Raw genomic sequence first — 18094 nt, 5'->3', positions numbered from 1 at the left:
TTCACACGGCACGGGTTTCACTATAACATGGTTTTCAATTAAGTTTAAGTCAAAAATTTACTGTACATATTAAAACTCATTCAATAGCCTAGACACTTACTCTACATATATGCTGCATTGTCATAGAGCTACGCATAAATATATGCTGCGGTGCCAACTCTATTGTCTCACATGCACATGTGCCAATAGCTCCCTTTGGGCAGTCAGCAGCAATGTGCAACAGTGTTCAGTATTCTTAATTCCATCCTGAAGAGATGATGTGATAGCTTTTCAAGCCTTTCATTTCACAATTTATTTTTTACCCTTAGAGGGATACGATCAAAACTATATTTGCACCTTGGCTAGAAATCACTGCCACCAACATGTGTTCTGTTTGGCAGCATGTTTTGTCCCATTTGGCAAATGATTTCGCTGGTTTTGAATTGCAAATTCAGAAGACATTGTGAAGATTGGAAGAGACTTGGGATTTAAAACTTTTGGTTGTTTGTTTGTTTTGTTGGTTTTTAGGAGCATTAGCAACTAAGGCCATATTGCTCCGGGATATGCGGTGGTCATTCCTTGACCTTTCCGCATCCTCCGTATTTGGTGGTGACGGGCTCGAACCCCGGTCTAATCAAGAAGCGTGTGCTGCGCACTGCTGCTCCTTCCCACCTGGCTACGGAGGCGCCTGAAACTTTTGGACATTGCCAATGTATGTGACTGCACTGACTCACATGCAAATGACTTAGATGATGCAACTCTCCTTGAAATTGATAAGCAAACTGCATATGAAGAAGAGAAAAACAATTCTGAAGTGGGACCAAATGAATTTTCAACAGAGAATTGGAGAAAGTTTTTTGTGGGGGGTTGACATGGCCTGCAAGGTGATTATTATTATTTAGCCATGTGGTGCAAGGAAGCCTGAGGCTTATGCTGCACCAGCCAGAGAGAGAGAGAGAGAGAGAGAGAGAGAGAGAGAGAGAGAGAGAGAGAGAGAGAGAGAGAGAGAGAGAGAGAGAGAGAGTAGAAGAGAATCACCAAGAAAGAGAAAAATGATGATATCCAGCTCAGGACCCTGTGTGTGCCAAGCCCATACTCACCAGATGTGAGCCCCTGGGGTGATTATGAATGGAGATCCCGATGTTGAACGCAGCATCAAGATAGGGCAAATTTTACAAGATGGAATTCGATGCCACAAAGACTTGTACGCCAAGAAAAAGAAGAGACGACTTCACCAGACTTTATTATTGAAATACCTATATAAACAAAGCTTTTTTCTCATTTCTCATGTTGTTACCTTTTCATTAATAAAATTTTTGCAATATTTTTTATCTCAAATCCTTTTAATTGGCTATCAAGTACAAACTGTTTATAGACTTATTATAATTTGTTTATAGACTTTTTCTCTGGCATGCATTCAATTAAAACCCATTATAATTATACCTCAATCAGTACGATTTCACATAACATGGAACAGTTTCTGTACCAATTATCAGTGCTATGTGGGGTATTGCTGTATATGTATCTATCCTTAATCACACTGGCACATTCCCATGTTGATGATTCATACTTTACTTGTGGATCACAGAGAAAACATCACACCTTGTCCCTATGGTGATGGAATTTAGGAACAATGATGGCTCACTATTATATGCTGCTACAAGATCACTGCAAATTGCCATCTTCTTATTACACTGATAGTTGGTAAGCAAAAAAGACACATACTAAGAGCAACTCAATGAATGTTCAAATTACTGCTTAAAGTTCCATGACAGGCAAGTGACAACTTCTATGTGAAATATGTCACTTGTCCATTAAAGTTTCCTTTCCCTTTTTAGAATCTGTGATGCCATTCAAATATAATATGGTCATATGACATGCAGAATCCTTTTCATAAACCTGACAGATTTCTAATGTTTCAGGTTTATGAAACATTAGATTTCTGCAATTTTCCAAATTTGACATTTTTCGCACTCAGAAATTATGATAAAATAAACGCACTTCAAATGCATAAATGCTTGTTAAACCATCCAGCATGAACTGAATGATTTAACAAATTTCTGTGTTCATGTGGATGCAGATTGAAACTTGCAATTTGGCAAAAGAAAATCACACTGCATTTACTGACTGCAGTGTTATACAGCCAGTATGGGATCTTCTTGACTGTATTATATATATCACTGATGTGGATATGAAGGAAGTAATTCTTTTTGGAATTCAATTTTTTAGTGATAATCATATCTTATATTTCACATATAATATTCATATTCAGGATTCAACAAGGAACTACCTGCAAAAGTCAGGCATCAAGATTAAAGTAAAATATTGCAATCATATTTATATTACAAATACAATCATATTAAAAAAATTACAGCTGAATTGCATTCCAAAAAAGAAAAATAAAAAAAAAAAATGAAGTTTTTCTATACTACTCAAGCTAGCATTGTAACAGGGACACTTCGGTAGTTTGACAACTGCAAATAATTATGCATGACCACAGCAAGCAGCATGTTTCCTGGTGTCATCACATGGCACACAGCACTTCTTAGCACAGTAATTAAAATTCTCAAGCATCACATTCAGAAAAATTTTAGTTTTGTTTGGTGTGGGATACTTACAAACAGAAACTTTCACTATGAATTTAATATTGTACCACCTTAAAAAATATGCAAGTCTGCAGAAGTGTTTAACTTGTATATATGTTGCTTCAACAAGTTTCTTGTGTTCATACAGTACATAATTTATAATGGTTAAATTTTACATCAGTGCATACAAGTCAACAAAATGGTGCAATATCAGCATATCTGATTTTTTGAAGGTCGTACATTTCTAATTCTAACACAATCAGTGATGTAGGTTGAAAGCCAAAATTATACTGAAGAAATATTAAAATTAACATTAATATCATTCTAATAGACATTTTAATTTTTGAAGCATGCGCAACATCAGAAAGCTTGTGGGAATTGTTAGCATGACTCTTACAAAAATGTAAGTTATTGGCAGAATTCCATTTTGGTTTTGAAATTACTGTACACAAATATCTCCATGACTTTTGTAAACTTTAATAAATCACAGAATATACATTTTAAGTTAGCAATTTCAAATTCATAATATCCCTTCATATAACTGTTTCATTTTCACACCATCATAATGAAAGCTGAATCATGTTAGTCCAGCTGTTATATGTCATGACATGGGAAGTTTCATCCACACAGTAACAGTGTACTACAAATGATTAATTGCTGCCATAATGGTCAGCAGTTAATTATTATGAAACAAGGTGTGAATTTCAAAATTTTGCATGTGCAAAAACAGAAAATTTTCAGAACGATACTGCAGAAAACTGTGGGTACAATTCTATGAATATTAGACATTACAGTGACCTGATGTCTGAGATCTGTTTCACTCACTCACTCGCAGCATCACAATAATATTCAGAATGTGACACACAATCATATCCAACTAAACAAATTTGGGCAATTAAGGGGATTAAAAATAAAATATCTCTTAATTTTATAAGAGAATGTGAATTTTATAAGAAATAATGAGGAATGCATTTAACTTAACCCATTAACCAAGTGCATTAAAAATATCATAATGTCAGTGACAACATCGGCATCTGTTAAGTTGTCAATACCATTAAGGACACTAAGGGTTCAGGGAAACTGCCAAATTTCTGGGTGATGGGAGGTTATACCAGCAGGGTCTGGAAATTCTACATGAGAGGAAAAGGGAAAACTGTGTAGGAGGTAAAGACAAAGCTGACAGCAGTTACAGGGGTATGATTTAACTGTTTATATGGTAATTTCATTAGTATGGTATAAGTTGACAACAGCAGTTACAGGGGCATAATTTAACTGTTTATATGGTAATTTCATTAGTATGGTATAAGTTGACATATGCTGATATTACAGGGGATCATAATGAATATTGCATCGCTAGATTTGTAGAAATGCCATACAAAGTGAATCCCCCCACTCCTTGTCAGGAGGCTACAACATTTGTTAAAACACATAAGGGGACATAAACTGATAAAGGATGGCTGCTGGATAGGTGTGTGAAAAATTTTCTTTCAGCTAGAACATAACTGAATGTTGGAACAAACTTCCATCTCATGTAGTAGAAGAGCATAGTTAAAATAAATTTAAGGAACAATTAGACAAATTACAACAGCCAACATGATTTTTACCACCACCAATATTTCAGAAATTTTCAACTTGATCTTATGTATTACTTGCAAATAATAATGTTTGCATATGCTCACAGATGGTAGCGCTATTCAGGATGGTCAACGAGTTCAACCTTGTCTGCCTCCCATCTCTCTCTCTCTCTCTCTCTCTCTCTCTCTCTCTCTCTCTCTCTCTCTCTCTCTCTCTCACACACACACCAATGGAAAGACAGTTGTAATGTGAGTAGATGTACAGTTTATCTGCATACCTACTGAACATTATTTATTTATTCTGTGTTTTGCTTAGCATTGTACTGTTAAAATGTTTAAGCAGAAACAAAGGAAATGCCTGAATCACCCTGCAAATTTCTGCTATATCTGTGGATTGTTTACAACAAAATAGATCCATGTGTACTACATTATCTATATCACAAAAATCTGAGAATACGGCCAACTGGGAAAATTAACATAGGGAAAGCAAACACTGTTTGCTTTTCCTATGGTGTGGTGTGGCAAGAACCATGCAATCACATTGATTGCTAGTTCTACGTGACAAAAATGTCAAGATGTCCAGAAAAAGAAAGCATAGCATCAAATATCCTAACATATCATCTACAATAAGACCAGTTCCACAGAATGAAGACCTGCTAATACCAGATCCCCCCCCCCCAACAAATCATGGAATAAAGGAAGCAATGATGAAATTAGCAAGGATTCTTGTGTTACAGACTTTGTTGGATCATCCATTTCTACAGTGCCTGTTTTGCTACACAATGGAAATACATACCCATCAATTCCTCTACTTCATGCTGTTGGTGTGAAAAAAACATGAAAGTATGCCCAAGATCTTAAGTGCAACGATGTACCATGACTCTGCTTGGAATGTCTGTGGTAATTGGATTACACACCTTACTATAATTTTCTTAGGTCTACAGCGGGGGGATTTCACAAATTATTGTTTTCTGTTTGTGGGACAGTTGTGCAACAAAAAAATATTATATTGTGCAGCAGCAAGAAGTAATATAAAATTCCACTGGTTGTGCCAAAAAAGGTTCTTCTTCCACTTCTGCATATGAAGATTATATTTCTTTAGTATTTTATGGAAAGATACTGTTAATTTGCTTTTGCATCGCACAGTGTGATGAAATGGTTAGACTTATAGAGAACAAGGCTACTGTGCTGCATTTCTACATTTAGCAATATAGACTAGCCATTCATTAACGAAAATAAAGAAAAAATCTGCAGAATTTTTTAAAAATTCCAATTTGAACATAGTTGTACTATTTTTTTTCCAAAAGAAAAGATTGAAAAACATTTTCGCAAAGAAGGGGAAGGGATCAAATCAAGTTAAAAAGATGGATTATCCATTTTAAATCTGGAGAGGTTTGCAGCAATATGTGCTGCAATGTTGTACAAATATTGATTTAAAAATTCAATACGTACCTGTGCTTGCTTCTTTGCTTCCTCATAGGTAATCATGTCTACTTGCAAGCCTTTTTCTTCAGCCATCAACTGAGTAAGATCAACAGGGAATCCATAAGTGTCATATAACCTCCAAGCAACATCACCTGTAAAGAAAATACTGCCTTGACTATGAAACAGTATATTCTGCTTAAAGAGTAAGCATATATTCAGATTGGATTGGATTTCGATTTTATTGGAGCAAAAATGACTAAGACTATGGTGCCCCACGATTAATGCCATAAAAATACAAATGAATAAAAGATATATTGTAACCTTTCAGAAAGGTTACAACTCAAAAATGGTAAATACATAAAATTGACTAAAACACATTGACTAAAAATAAATGCTCAATATATATGTCAATAAATAATAACAGTGTAAAAATTTAAAACCAGCTAAAACTTTTGTCATTGTCTGATAAAATCTGACTGGGTTTATTGGTAAAATGCGTATCATTAAAATCTGGGCAGTAGAAGAAGATGTATTTCAAGTTCATGCAGAGAATGGATCTTCTGCTGAATTTGAGACAGAATTGGGCGAGGGTTGTATCTCACCGATAATAAAGCTTGTGTGACACTCAAAGAATCAGAATATAGAATGAACCATTGGTACAGGCATTTATTAATGTGATCCAAGGCTAACTCTATAGAGTGCAGCTCTGCAGTAAATATGCTGCATTCAGGGTGAATCTGCTCTGATATGGTGGTGTCCGAAAAGACAGCAGCAGATCCCACATATGATTCCGACTTCAAGCCGTTTATGTAAACTGCCGCGAAGTCAGAATTTTCAGCCCGGTGTGCTGAACATTCTGATTACCACTTTTAAGGGAAAAGTCACATACCAGAATATAAGAATGCCAGGGTGGAAGGGGCTGCTTTGGTGTTTGGGCAACCTTGTCTACCGTGATGTTAAACTCTCTGAGTAGCTCTTGGACATGAATACCAAAAGGTTGGTTGGCAGTATGATGGGCATTGTACAAATTTTCCCATCATGGCTGAAAAATGGATGTCCACGTAGGGTGGTCTGGCAGGGATTTCAGTTTAAAAGCATACTTCAGAGACAACTGCTTATGTCAAAGCGAGAGTGGTGGTTCATTTGCTTTGACGTATAGGCTCTTGACAAGAGATGTTCAAAATGCTCCAGTAGTGACATACATAGCCTGATGGTGGACAGGATCCACCCATCGAAGTACACTGTCTCTGGCTGATGCATATACTTTGGATCTGTAGTCTAATCTGGATCATACAAGTGCATGGTAAATGTGTAAGTAGGATGCACTGGTCCGCACCCCAAGATGTAGAGGACAGAGAGTGGAGAATATTTAAGGCCTCTCATGCACTTTGTACAAAGTTGGCAGATATGTTCCAGAAAGGTCAACTTTTTACATATATTCGGAGATCCCACTGCATAGTAGTTGATACAAAATTCTTGAGAATACTTTTTAAAGAATATTTGCAAGAAAATTTTCAATATTGAGAATTCGAGAATTTTCTTATGCAAAATCGCAATCTCTAGTTTAAAATACAAATTCAAAACTTGTTATAAGTAATGAAGTGGTAATTCACTGCTTATAATAAGTTTTAATGTGTTGCAGGGTTATTATATAAATACTGATTTTGTGTATTTTAATCGCTGTACAATTAAAATAGGCTATGGTTGGCATTCGATGAACTCCTTAACTTCTCTTTAAATCAGTAATTCCATAGTAACCAAATCAAATATCATAGGTTACTTTTTTTATTCCACAGTTTGAGATTTACTTGTCTACAACTTTCAGAATCATATTCAAAGATATGCCTTGAACCTGCCTCCACTTAATCTCATTTCAATTTGTTTTTGAATTTAAATAACTCTGATCCTGAGTGGAGAAAAGTTGAAATAAGATCTATGAATATGACTCTCCTCCTTAAAAAATTTATTGATTCATGGTGAACATATTTTTCCCAGTTCCAAAGTAGGTTGATATGATCAGAGTGCACTATATGGGAATATTTAAGAATTAGCACTATGGCTCTATGGCTTTCACTTTTTTTTGGTTCTTTAGTTACAAATATGGCAAGTACAGGGCAATTGCGATTTATGCATGGGTTGATTCCTGTAACATGTACTAAACAAAAATTAGTATAAATTAAGACCCATTATCCCATAGAAATACATTAATTGGGGGAGGACAACAATAGTAATAGCCATATAGTGCAAGGAACCCGCAGGCTTTTTTGCTGCACTGGTTGGGGATGGAGAGGGTAGATAAGAAAATAAAAACTGTTTACTTCTCTTCTCACACAGGTGAGAAGGGAAGTTGACCTTTGAATGTATTCATACTGTCAGCACCAACTACCTGTGAAGGCAACCTGTTCAAGCAATTAATGACTTGCTGACTAAAACAAAACTTCCTACAATCTAGTCTAATCCTGTTCCCTGTAATTTTAATTTATGCCCATGAGTTCTGGAATTCTGAATAACAGAGAAAATTCTGCCTTCATTCATTTTACTAACCCCTCTCAAAGCCTTAAGAAGCTTAATCAGGTCTGAGGTGTTTGGTTGCCAAGCTCTGCAGCCAAATATACGGAGTCTACGTATGGTTGCCTTTTTTGCCGATCTTGCCATGCAATTACCTGTCTTTGGACCTTTCAAGAAGCTCAATATGTTTTTTCAGATGTGGTCTCCATACTTGAACATGATATGAAATGTGGTCTTACTATTGCTTTATACAGTGGGACTATGACTTCCATATCTCTACAGAATAATGTTTGATAAATATCATCGACAGGACACCATGAGCTTTCCTGGCTGCTTGTTTACAATGCTCAAAAAACTTCATATCTGCCTGTATTATAATTCCAGATCCCTTTCTTCCTCCACCATTTTTAATTCAACCCCACCAAGTGTATTAATTTATTTTTGGGTTGCTATTCCCCAAGATCTTGCATTTTGCTGCAATAAAACATTGCCATTTCTCTGACCATTTATAGTCTGTTCAAGTCATCTGAAGGAGCACTGCTAGGCACTGATCATTAAATACTCTATCAATCTTTACATTGTCTGCAAATTTTGATAATGTTGTTCATGAAAATCAGAAACAACTGATCGTGGAGGGACCCCACTCCAGGATTAGTTTTTTTGACCCTGCATAACATATAGTGCATTATTTTAATTTTTACGCATATAAGATTTATTTATTATTATTACTTATATTATAAAGGCCTGTTATTTCAAAATCATGCAAAATAATACTGTGTAAATCCCGACTGCACTGAATGCCACAATTGAGAAAGAGCTCAGGGCCACAGCCTCTCAACCCAGACCAATTGAGTTACTGATATGCTATTTCATTTGGTTTTTGTCCTGTTCATTGAGGCAGTTTGATTGGTTAATATACAAAGCAGGACTACATCCATCAGGGTTCCATATTTCTATATTTTTAGTATTTTTATTAGATTTTCACAAATTTCATATCCTCCGAAAGCATAGAGGAGAAAAGATGGTCTCAACAAGGTTTTTGCACTTTTGCATACGCTTTAAGACATTCCTTCCAATTTAAACAAAGCATAACATACCCTCAGTGATAACTGAATTGTGACCACTCCATCCATAATGGATGGGACGATCACAATTTGGATATGATTAAATACCTGAAGTGTAACACGCTTCAGGTATTTAATCATATCCAAATAATGAATGTTAATAACTTCTCAGTACTACCTTTGCATTAGGTAGGTGGTCACAATTCAGTGATCAGTGATCATCTACCTAATACAAAGTGCATAACTTGTTTTTAAGAGAAAGGGTGGACACTATTGTGCTTAATGCTAACAAACTCTGGTGCCTAATGTACGGTACTGTCTCATTATCGCAATTTTGTTTTCATAAATTGTCCTAACTTTCTTTTCTATAGAAAAGACAGTTAAGCCAAATGAATGCAGCTTAAATAATTGGCTATGTTAGCTGCTACTGCAGTTGTTTGGGAAATTATTTTGTTGTTGTTTTGGATTTGGCACATCAACTCATTGATCATAGTACCCTAGTTTATAGAATCAATATAATAGATCTCATGACAGATAGTCAGATTTAATCTTTCTTTTCTACATACAAAAGCCAAATGAATGCAGCTTAAATAATCAGCAGCAGTTGTTTGAGAAATTATTTTGTTTTGGATTTGGCACGTCAACTCGATCATGATGCCCTAGTTTATATAATCAACATGATATTGAAAGATAGTGAGAGATTTACACTTTAATAATATTATGATACAGTAACTCAGATATTCAAACTGATGTATTTAAATATTTTTTGAAACTTAGAGCAGATATCTAATAATAATAAAACAGAAGAGGAAAAAAAAAAAAGAGTACACTGGGGGACTGCAGAGATGATTTTTTTTTAAAATTTGCTTCAGAGTAGGAAATATGACATGCAAATAAAGAGAAGTCACAGAAATACTTTGAAAGTTAAGCTCTGAAAGACATACTTTGGAAGATTAATCAACTATACACTGATCCTATATAACTTAGTTTTTCATCAGAGATGGAATGTGCCTATCAACTGTTGCAGTGCTATTATTTCAGAGCAGATTCTTTAAGACACAGAATATCAAATTTACTATCAATGAGATAAAAATGATGATATTTGATGAATTCAGACTCATTACAATTAGTCAATGGATATGCAATAATGATTAGTAAATTTTTAATGATAATTTATGAAAATAATACATTACCTCAATTCTTATTAATTAATTATTTTTACTTTATTTTATTTGTCTTACTGTAAATTCCACTGGAATCTATTTTGTTATAAACCCCTCACGTAAACTGTCAAGGAGTAACTTGCTTTAATGTTATGTATTTTCCTTATTTTGCAATGTATATATTACAAAATAAGGTTCAATAAAGATAGTAGTAATAATAATTTTATACTGCACTAACAGTATTATTAATATTTCATTCTGCCCAGAATTAATAGGGCTTCTTTGTGGAGTAAGCTTTTAAAAGTATCACTTTGCACTTTGTCTAAATTACTGCCAGGTTATTTATTTATTGTTTTTTTTTTTTTTTTTTTACGAAAACCCCAAACATGAGAGGTATTAGAACCTATAGTACTTAGTACCGTGCTTGGGTTGGAGGTTGAGAAGACGAGAGAAGATATTTGTTGACATTAGACTTGAACTTCTGTAGACTGTAATTTTCAGGAAATACCTATGAAGGAAGGTTGTTCCAGAAAACAGCAGTTGAATGAATAAATGAGGAAGAAGAAAAGTTGGTGTTGGAAGTTGGACAGTAAATGGATGTTGGCTGGTAGCGGCATGTGTTCGGACTGTTTTGAAAGAGAGAGCGGGAATTATAGAAGCCAATTCAGAAGAACAGTGCCCGTGGAAGTATCTGTAGAAAAGGCATGCAGCAGAAACAGTATGTCTATGAGACAGCGAGTGGAGAGACTCTGTTAGAGATGAGTCATTAATTAACTTAACTGCCCTCTTCTGAATGGAATCTAGAAGCCTGAGAGGGGTTTGGGGGCACCACCCCAGATTTCGGAACAATATTCCATGGTAGGGTGGATTTGTGATTTGTACAGAGTGAACAGCTGTTTAGAAGAAAAGTAATGCCGAGAGCAAAAGAGAAAACCAAGTTTTTTATATGCAGAGGAAAAACAATATTTGTAATGTGCTTGTGCCAAGAGAGAGAGATTAGAAGTCAGGGTAATCCCCAAAAGAGATATATCAACTTGCCTAGAAATCTAAGTGTCCCCAAAGATAAGCATAGGAGCAGAAGAATCCTTTTTTGTGAGATACAAGACAAGACTGAGTTTTAGAAGGATTGAAATCAACTAAATTGTCTTTGCCCCACTGGAGATTTACCTGGAGATCGGCATTTAAGGAATTGGTAGTGGATATTTGAGAAGTTGAAGCTGATTGAGCAGGGCAAGGTTTCTCAAAATGGAAAGTGGAATGAAATGCTATCATCAGCAAAACAATGGATAGGATTTCCAGTCAATGGAAGAAGGTCATTAATATACAAGAGGAAAAGAGTGGGGGAAAGAACTGAACCTTGGGGGGACACCAGCATTAGTGGAGAAGTTAGTAGACAGAGAGTCATCTACCATCACCCTCAGTGAGCAATCAAAGATAAAACTCAATAACCAATTACAAAAAAACAGTTGGCAAACCATAAGATGGAAGCTTGTTTAGGAGACCTTTATGCCAAACACGATCGAAAGCCTTTGAGATGTCAAGAGCAACTGCTTGTGTTTCACCAAATTTTTCCATTAAATTTGTCCATAAATGTGTAACATAAGCCAGAATATCACCAGTGGATCAACACCGACGGAATCCATACTGGCGATAGTTAATCAGACAAAAGGTTTCTAGGTAGTTTAAGAGTTGGCTGTTAATTGATTTCTCCATTACTTTAGAAAGAGTAGAAGTACATACATTTTAACCTCCATTCGCCGAATCCGCTACCGAGGCCGTAGCCTATCCGCGGTAATGTCAGAGAATGGGATTTTTCCTAACTTTTAGAATTCAATTTTGTTAATAAATAAATAAATAATAACCGAACAATAAACAATTCCTATCTGGCCACTTAGCCTCATGCAAGGATAATCAACTTTGATTTTCTATCCATTGATCCTAATTGGATGAGTTGACATCCCTGCCACTTGGAGGCGTGCCACTACTACCCAGCAATCTAAATCTTCTTTTAAAGACTTCCGAAACGTACTTATTAAAATAAGTAAATAACCTTTTATCAGTGAACATAACATGGAGTCTCTCTTTCTCCAGATAGCCAATTGATAGTTCCAATTCCATTCTCAAGTCAACATAATAATTGCAGTCAAGCATAACATGCTCAGATGTTTCAAGCTCTCCACATTTACACAACCCATTTTCTTTAAGTCCAAGCTGAAAGAGTCTTAATGCCAATCCATGTCCAGTTAACAAAAACGTAGAACAAAGACCAAACTGTTGCCACAACTTTCTTTTAACATCAATTATATTAATTCTCGGCAAAAACATAAAGGTCTGTCGTCCTTTTTCAGATGTTTCCCATTCCATTTGCCATCTAATTTTAACTTCTTCTAAAACTCTGTTCTTTTCATTTTTAACATCTGCTCTTGTATAAATTTTTCCTGGTTCTGGACAAGTTCTTATTCTTACTATTGTCTTCCTGATGTTTCGCTTAGTAAGATATCCAACTCCAGCTATTAATACTACATACTGGACTGGCAACCTACCTGATATTACCTGCAAGGCCTCTGTGGACACCGTCCGACATGCCCGAGTAATCCCTAGTAATGCAAATCTTTGTGCTTGTACTAGGTGTTTTTGAATAACCTTATTCCCAATCCTATGAACCCAAGCCCCGGCAGCATAACACATTATAGGTGAAAATAAACAATCATATAACAGATTGAGGCCTCTACCTTTTATACCCCAATCTCTTCTAATCACCCTCCGGAGCTTGGCATATAAGGTTTTAATTTTAACTTTTAAATACTTAACGTGTTCTGTAAAGAACAAACGTTCTTCAATCATTAAGCCTAAATATTTTGTTACTTGTGCATATCGAACGGCACTCCCCATCAGCCGTACAGTAGGAGCTCTATTCATGCTTAGTCTTCCCTTGAGCAACATCTGAACCGTCTTTTCCTTTGAGACCTGCAATTTATGTTTCCTTGTCCATATTTCTAATGTTCTCAAAGCTTCTTCTGCTTTGCTTTCTATGGAAGATCTGGAATTTCCCTGAACCATCACTACCAGATCGTCAGCATAAGCTATCTTTGTGACACCAGGCATTTCTTCATTTAAATATTCATCAAAGACCATGTTCCACGCAAAGGGGCCAATCACCGAGCCTTGTGGACATCCTTTATTAACTTTCCTAGTTATCTCTGTATATCTTGTTTTAACTACTACTTCCCTATTGGAAAAGTAGCTTCTAAATACATTATATAATTTTGTTGTACATACTTCTTTAATTCTAGACATGATGCCTCCCCAGCATAAGTGGTCAAAAGCACCCTTAAAATCAATAAATACACCCAAACAATACCGTTCCTCACTGTCCTCCACCGCTTGAAGCAATCTATATACCGCATCTTCAGTTGATGAGTCTTTCTTAAAACCATATTGGTTTTGTGATGACATATTTCTTGAATCATACCTCATCATAAGACGGTTCATACATAGTCTTTCATATATCTTGCCCAAAACAGAGAGGAGGGCAATTGGACGATATGTACTAGTTTCATTAAGCATACGATCTATTCCTTTTATAAGTAATTTTATCTGTGCTTTCTTCCACTCATCCGGAAAGGCACCCTCTTCTAAGCATCGATTATACAGATTTAAATATAATTCTGGAGCCATTTGAAAAGATCTTTTCATAACCAAAACTTCTATTTTATCTAGGCCCGGCGATTTACCATCCTTCGCCTGGCCCATGGCCGTTGTCAACTCTTCTAACGTAAACTGTTCTTCTGGTGTCACAACAATATTTTGACCATCTATTTCTAATTCACTGACTTCTTCATTTTCATCTGGAAAGAGATCGTCCAATATCCTGTTCACTGATTCTTCCCAAGTTAAAGTTTGACTATTTTCATTGCCAATAGTGCTCATTATTTCCGATAGGCTTCTTTTATTAGTTAATAATTTAAAAATAGAATTCCATGGATCCCTAGATCCTTGTTTGCTCACATATTCCCTCCACTTATTCTGTTTAGCTTTACAGATAGCTGTAACATATTCTTTACGACAAGCTTTATACATATTTTTATACACCTCACACAAATCTAAATCTCCAATTCTTCTTACAGCCTGGAACTTTCTTCTTAAACGAAAAGTCTCTCTCCTTTTTTCAGATAATTCAGTACTCCACCAGAATACTGGCCTATTAACCTTATACCTTTTCTTCATACTACTAGAACATGCATCATTTAAAATAACAGTTAATTGTTTAACATAATCATTTGATGTCAGGCCCACCCAATTTATTTCATTAATTCTACTCAAAAACACCTGCTCAAACTTGGGCCACCTTGCAGTTTTATCCATAAATCTATCAATATCATTCAATATTCTCACTGAATCATTTATAACACAGGAGAAAGAGATGCTATTATGATCACTAGTAGTATGATGTTCTATCACTTTCCAATTTCTAATATTATCCACAATAGAGGTAGACGCCAAAGTTAAATCAATATATGACTGTCCATGTACCGTGGAATAAGTAGGAGCATGTCCTGTCACATTTAACACCTCCATACCTGAGGCAGCAATGAATTCCTCCAGCATCACTCCTCTTTCATTGGATACATCACTACCCCACAATGGAGAACAAGCATTAGAATCCAAGGCAACCACTACATTACAAGAGCCAACTAATTCATATAATTTATCTAAATACTTTATATGTTGTTCCATTCCTTCTGATGGCTGGCAATATACTGTAACAACATACAACTTGCCACATTTCCCTATAATTTCACAACAAACGTGTTTCTCATCACACAGTGATAACACTTGTGTTACAACCACTTCAGGATCTCTAATTACTATGGCCGTCATTGGATTATCACCTTTAGAAACAATTCTATATCTAATAGGATAACCTGCTACTTTACCTTTAATTACATATGGCTCCTGCAAGAGGGCCACCGAGAAATCTTCACATTCCATTATATGATTTATTTGCAATGCAACTGCCTTAGCTCTTTGTGCATTTAGTTGTAAAATTTTAATATACTTATCCATAATTAATTTTTCTTTTATGAATGTCTAAGGCCCTTTGATACTCAATACACTTTTTATCCACGGCAGCATGAGCAGTCTCTTCATTCTTCCCTTTACAATTACAACACTCAGGCTGTTTCCCTCTATTTGGACAATCTTTAAACAAATGTTCTTTGGAACAGTGACCACATCGCATCTCTCTCCTACAATACTTTGCAACATGGCCAAAAGCAAGGCATTTATAACATTGAGTAATTGAATATATCTCTTTAAATTTGTAGGCCATCCATCTCACAAATAATCTTACTCTATCCTTAACATTATTCCATAATATAGGAGATAACTGTAAAATCCAGTTATTCAACTGTGTATTCCTATTCCTATTTACAGTTAAAATCTCAATATTTTCTTTAAACTTCTTTTCACTTATATCACAGTCTTTAAAGTTTTTCACCCACAATTGCTGCAATAGTTCTTCTTTCTCTACATCTTTTTCCACATCAAATAATACGATTCTAGGATATACAGGTTTAGGCACAATATACTTTAATCCTAAGTCCTGAATTTTGGAACACGATTTCAACTTTATCAGATCATCATTTGTTTCAGCTTCTACCAGGACTCCCCTATCTCTTATTGGTTTTAAGTTCCGAACTTTAAGGTTTGATAACATTGGCCTTATTTCTTTTAAGATATCCACTTTAACATCTTCGCTCGTTTTATGTTTATCTGTCGTTGCTTTAATAATCATAACCTTTGACACTGTATCTTCAAGTTTATTTTTCACAATAGTAGAATAACTTTGTTTTTCCTGCTTTCTTTTTACTTTCTCTTTCAATAAGACATTCTCAAGATATACTTCTTGCGCCTTTTGTTCCAATTTATCCCATTTTTCCAAAATAATTCTTATCACTGCAATAGGGACTTTACTTTGCTCATTCCACAAAACCGAGCTTAATTCACTCCTTATTTCTCTAACGTAATCAAAACCTTCCATACTCGGCCGCTCACTTACACTGTTTTTTCGTTTTCTCTTCTTATGTTTTTCCCCATCGCTTAGTTCTTGTTTATCTTCCACTTTTTTTAACTTTTTACTTTTACTTCCTTTTTGCAAAGATTGGGAAGTACCTGGTAATGATGTTGATCTTGTCTTTACTGGTGTTCTCTGTAAAGTTTTTCCAATAAAGATATCCTGTTCCACTAGTTCCTGGGCTGAACAAGAAATTTCTTTTATCGAATCTTGTCGTTCACCTTCAGTAATAACGTTCACAACTGGCTGTACTTCTTGATCATCCATCCTTATCAAATCCTCCTCACTTGAAGAGGCAGAGGAATAAGACATAATGTATAATATAAAACTCTATATTTACAATTAAAAACTGAATCTAAAAACAGAAATCAGTAACTATTTACAAATATACAATCAATGTAAGCAAACAAGGAGCCACAATCCACTTGTCAAAATGTAATATTAAAATTGCACTTAGAAAATCTATTCAATAAATGCGTCTAAAACACTTTGCCCAAGTTTAACAGGCAAAGGTCCCAGAGGATCGACTCACGAATTTGTGCCTATAAGGCAAACTGTGCCAAAGGGCACGGAAATACTCACAATTTAACTAAGAGCACGAAAATGCTCTAACACACCTCAAGAGGAGAAAATTTAAACACCCCCTCTTGAGTCAAATTTATTAACGAGACCTCGTCCCCTTTGATCTGTCTGGCTCAACTTCGCCAGGTAGGGGTATCACCCCTACCCGCCCGCCCCGGACCACGTGGAGGTGTGAGCCTTAGACGCTTAGTTTTATTTGCCAGAAAATGCAATCAATAACTTATGTCTTGCACAAGCTAAATGGCACAATACAATCAGCAAAAATAAAACATTGCCCAGCGTCGCCTCCGGGGCAGAGTAGAAGTACAGTAAACCCCCGCTATTCGCGTTATCTGTATTCGCGATTGCCGATTTAATATAAAATGAAACCTAAAAAAATGTGAATTTTAAAGCGCCGTGAATATTTTCTGCCATAAAAAAACATGGGCGTGGCTAGAATTATCTTTCCCGGTCAAAACAGGGCTCAGTGGGTGAGGGAGTTACAAAATCGCGAGCGTGGATGTTTCTCGCTAATCCTTGTTCAGTATGTATTATGCGCTTGTCATGGAAGGTTTCGTCGTTTGCTTTTAATTTATATGCTTATAAATTGAATAAATTTATCAATTTATAAATTGATATGCTTACAAAAGTGATAAATCTACCATTTTGCAGTGTAAAAGAGACTTTTTTTCGAGTGTGTTAACGGAAGAAAGTGACTTTATTGTGGACAAGTTCTGTCTAACCCGTACAAAAATATGGCTACAAATAACAAGGGAAATGTGAAAGGATCAAAGGTGATGACATTAGCGAATAAAATTGAGTTATTAGACAAAATTTCTAATGGTGAAAGTGTCTCCTCAGTGGCAAAACATTATAAAATCAATGAGTCAACGGTACAATCAATCAAGAAATAGGAAGAAAAAATCCGCCGTAGTGTCCGTGAAAACGCGCTAATTGCTTCAAAAATTTGCTCTGTAACTCGTGATGTTAAATTAGAAAAAAATGGAAAAAGCTTTAAATCTGTGGATAGAAGGCTGAACTCAAAATAAAATTCCGTTAAGTTCACTCATCATTCGTGAAAAGGCAAAACTCCTTTATCAACACTTTAGCGAAACTGGTGATGCACTGGAGGGTTAAGTTTTTTTGCTAGCAAAGGCGC

At 35.6% G+C, this 18094-nt stretch overlaps 1 protein-coding gene across 3 annotated transcripts in view; it reads right to left on the bottom strand.

The window, feature by feature from the left end:
• Positions 1 to 18094, bottom strand: part of AlaRS (alanine--tRNA ligase, cytoplasmic) — a 144279-nt gene that overhangs the window by 78136 nt on the left and 48049 nt on the right. For all 3 annotated transcript variants that reach the window (XM_090377519.1, XM_090377521.1, XM_090377520.1), the window contains exon 11: positions 5591 to 5715. In XM_090377519.1, coding sequence (XP_090233645.1) covers positions 5591 to 5715 — 125 coding nt within the window. The remainder of the gene's footprint in view (positions 1 to 5590; positions 5716 to 18094) is intronic.

The sequence above is a fragment of the Mastigoproctus giganteus genome, chromosome 7, assembly GCF_048544385.1.
Source record: "Mastigoproctus giganteus isolate SK-2022 chromosome 7, ASM4854438v1, whole genome shotgun sequence".
NCBI lineage: Eukaryota > Metazoa > Arthropoda > Arachnida > Uropygi > Thelyphonidae > Mastigoproctus > Mastigoproctus giganteus.
Note: the sequence above shows the minus strand (reverse complement) of the source record. Positions and strands in the feature narration are given on the sequence as shown.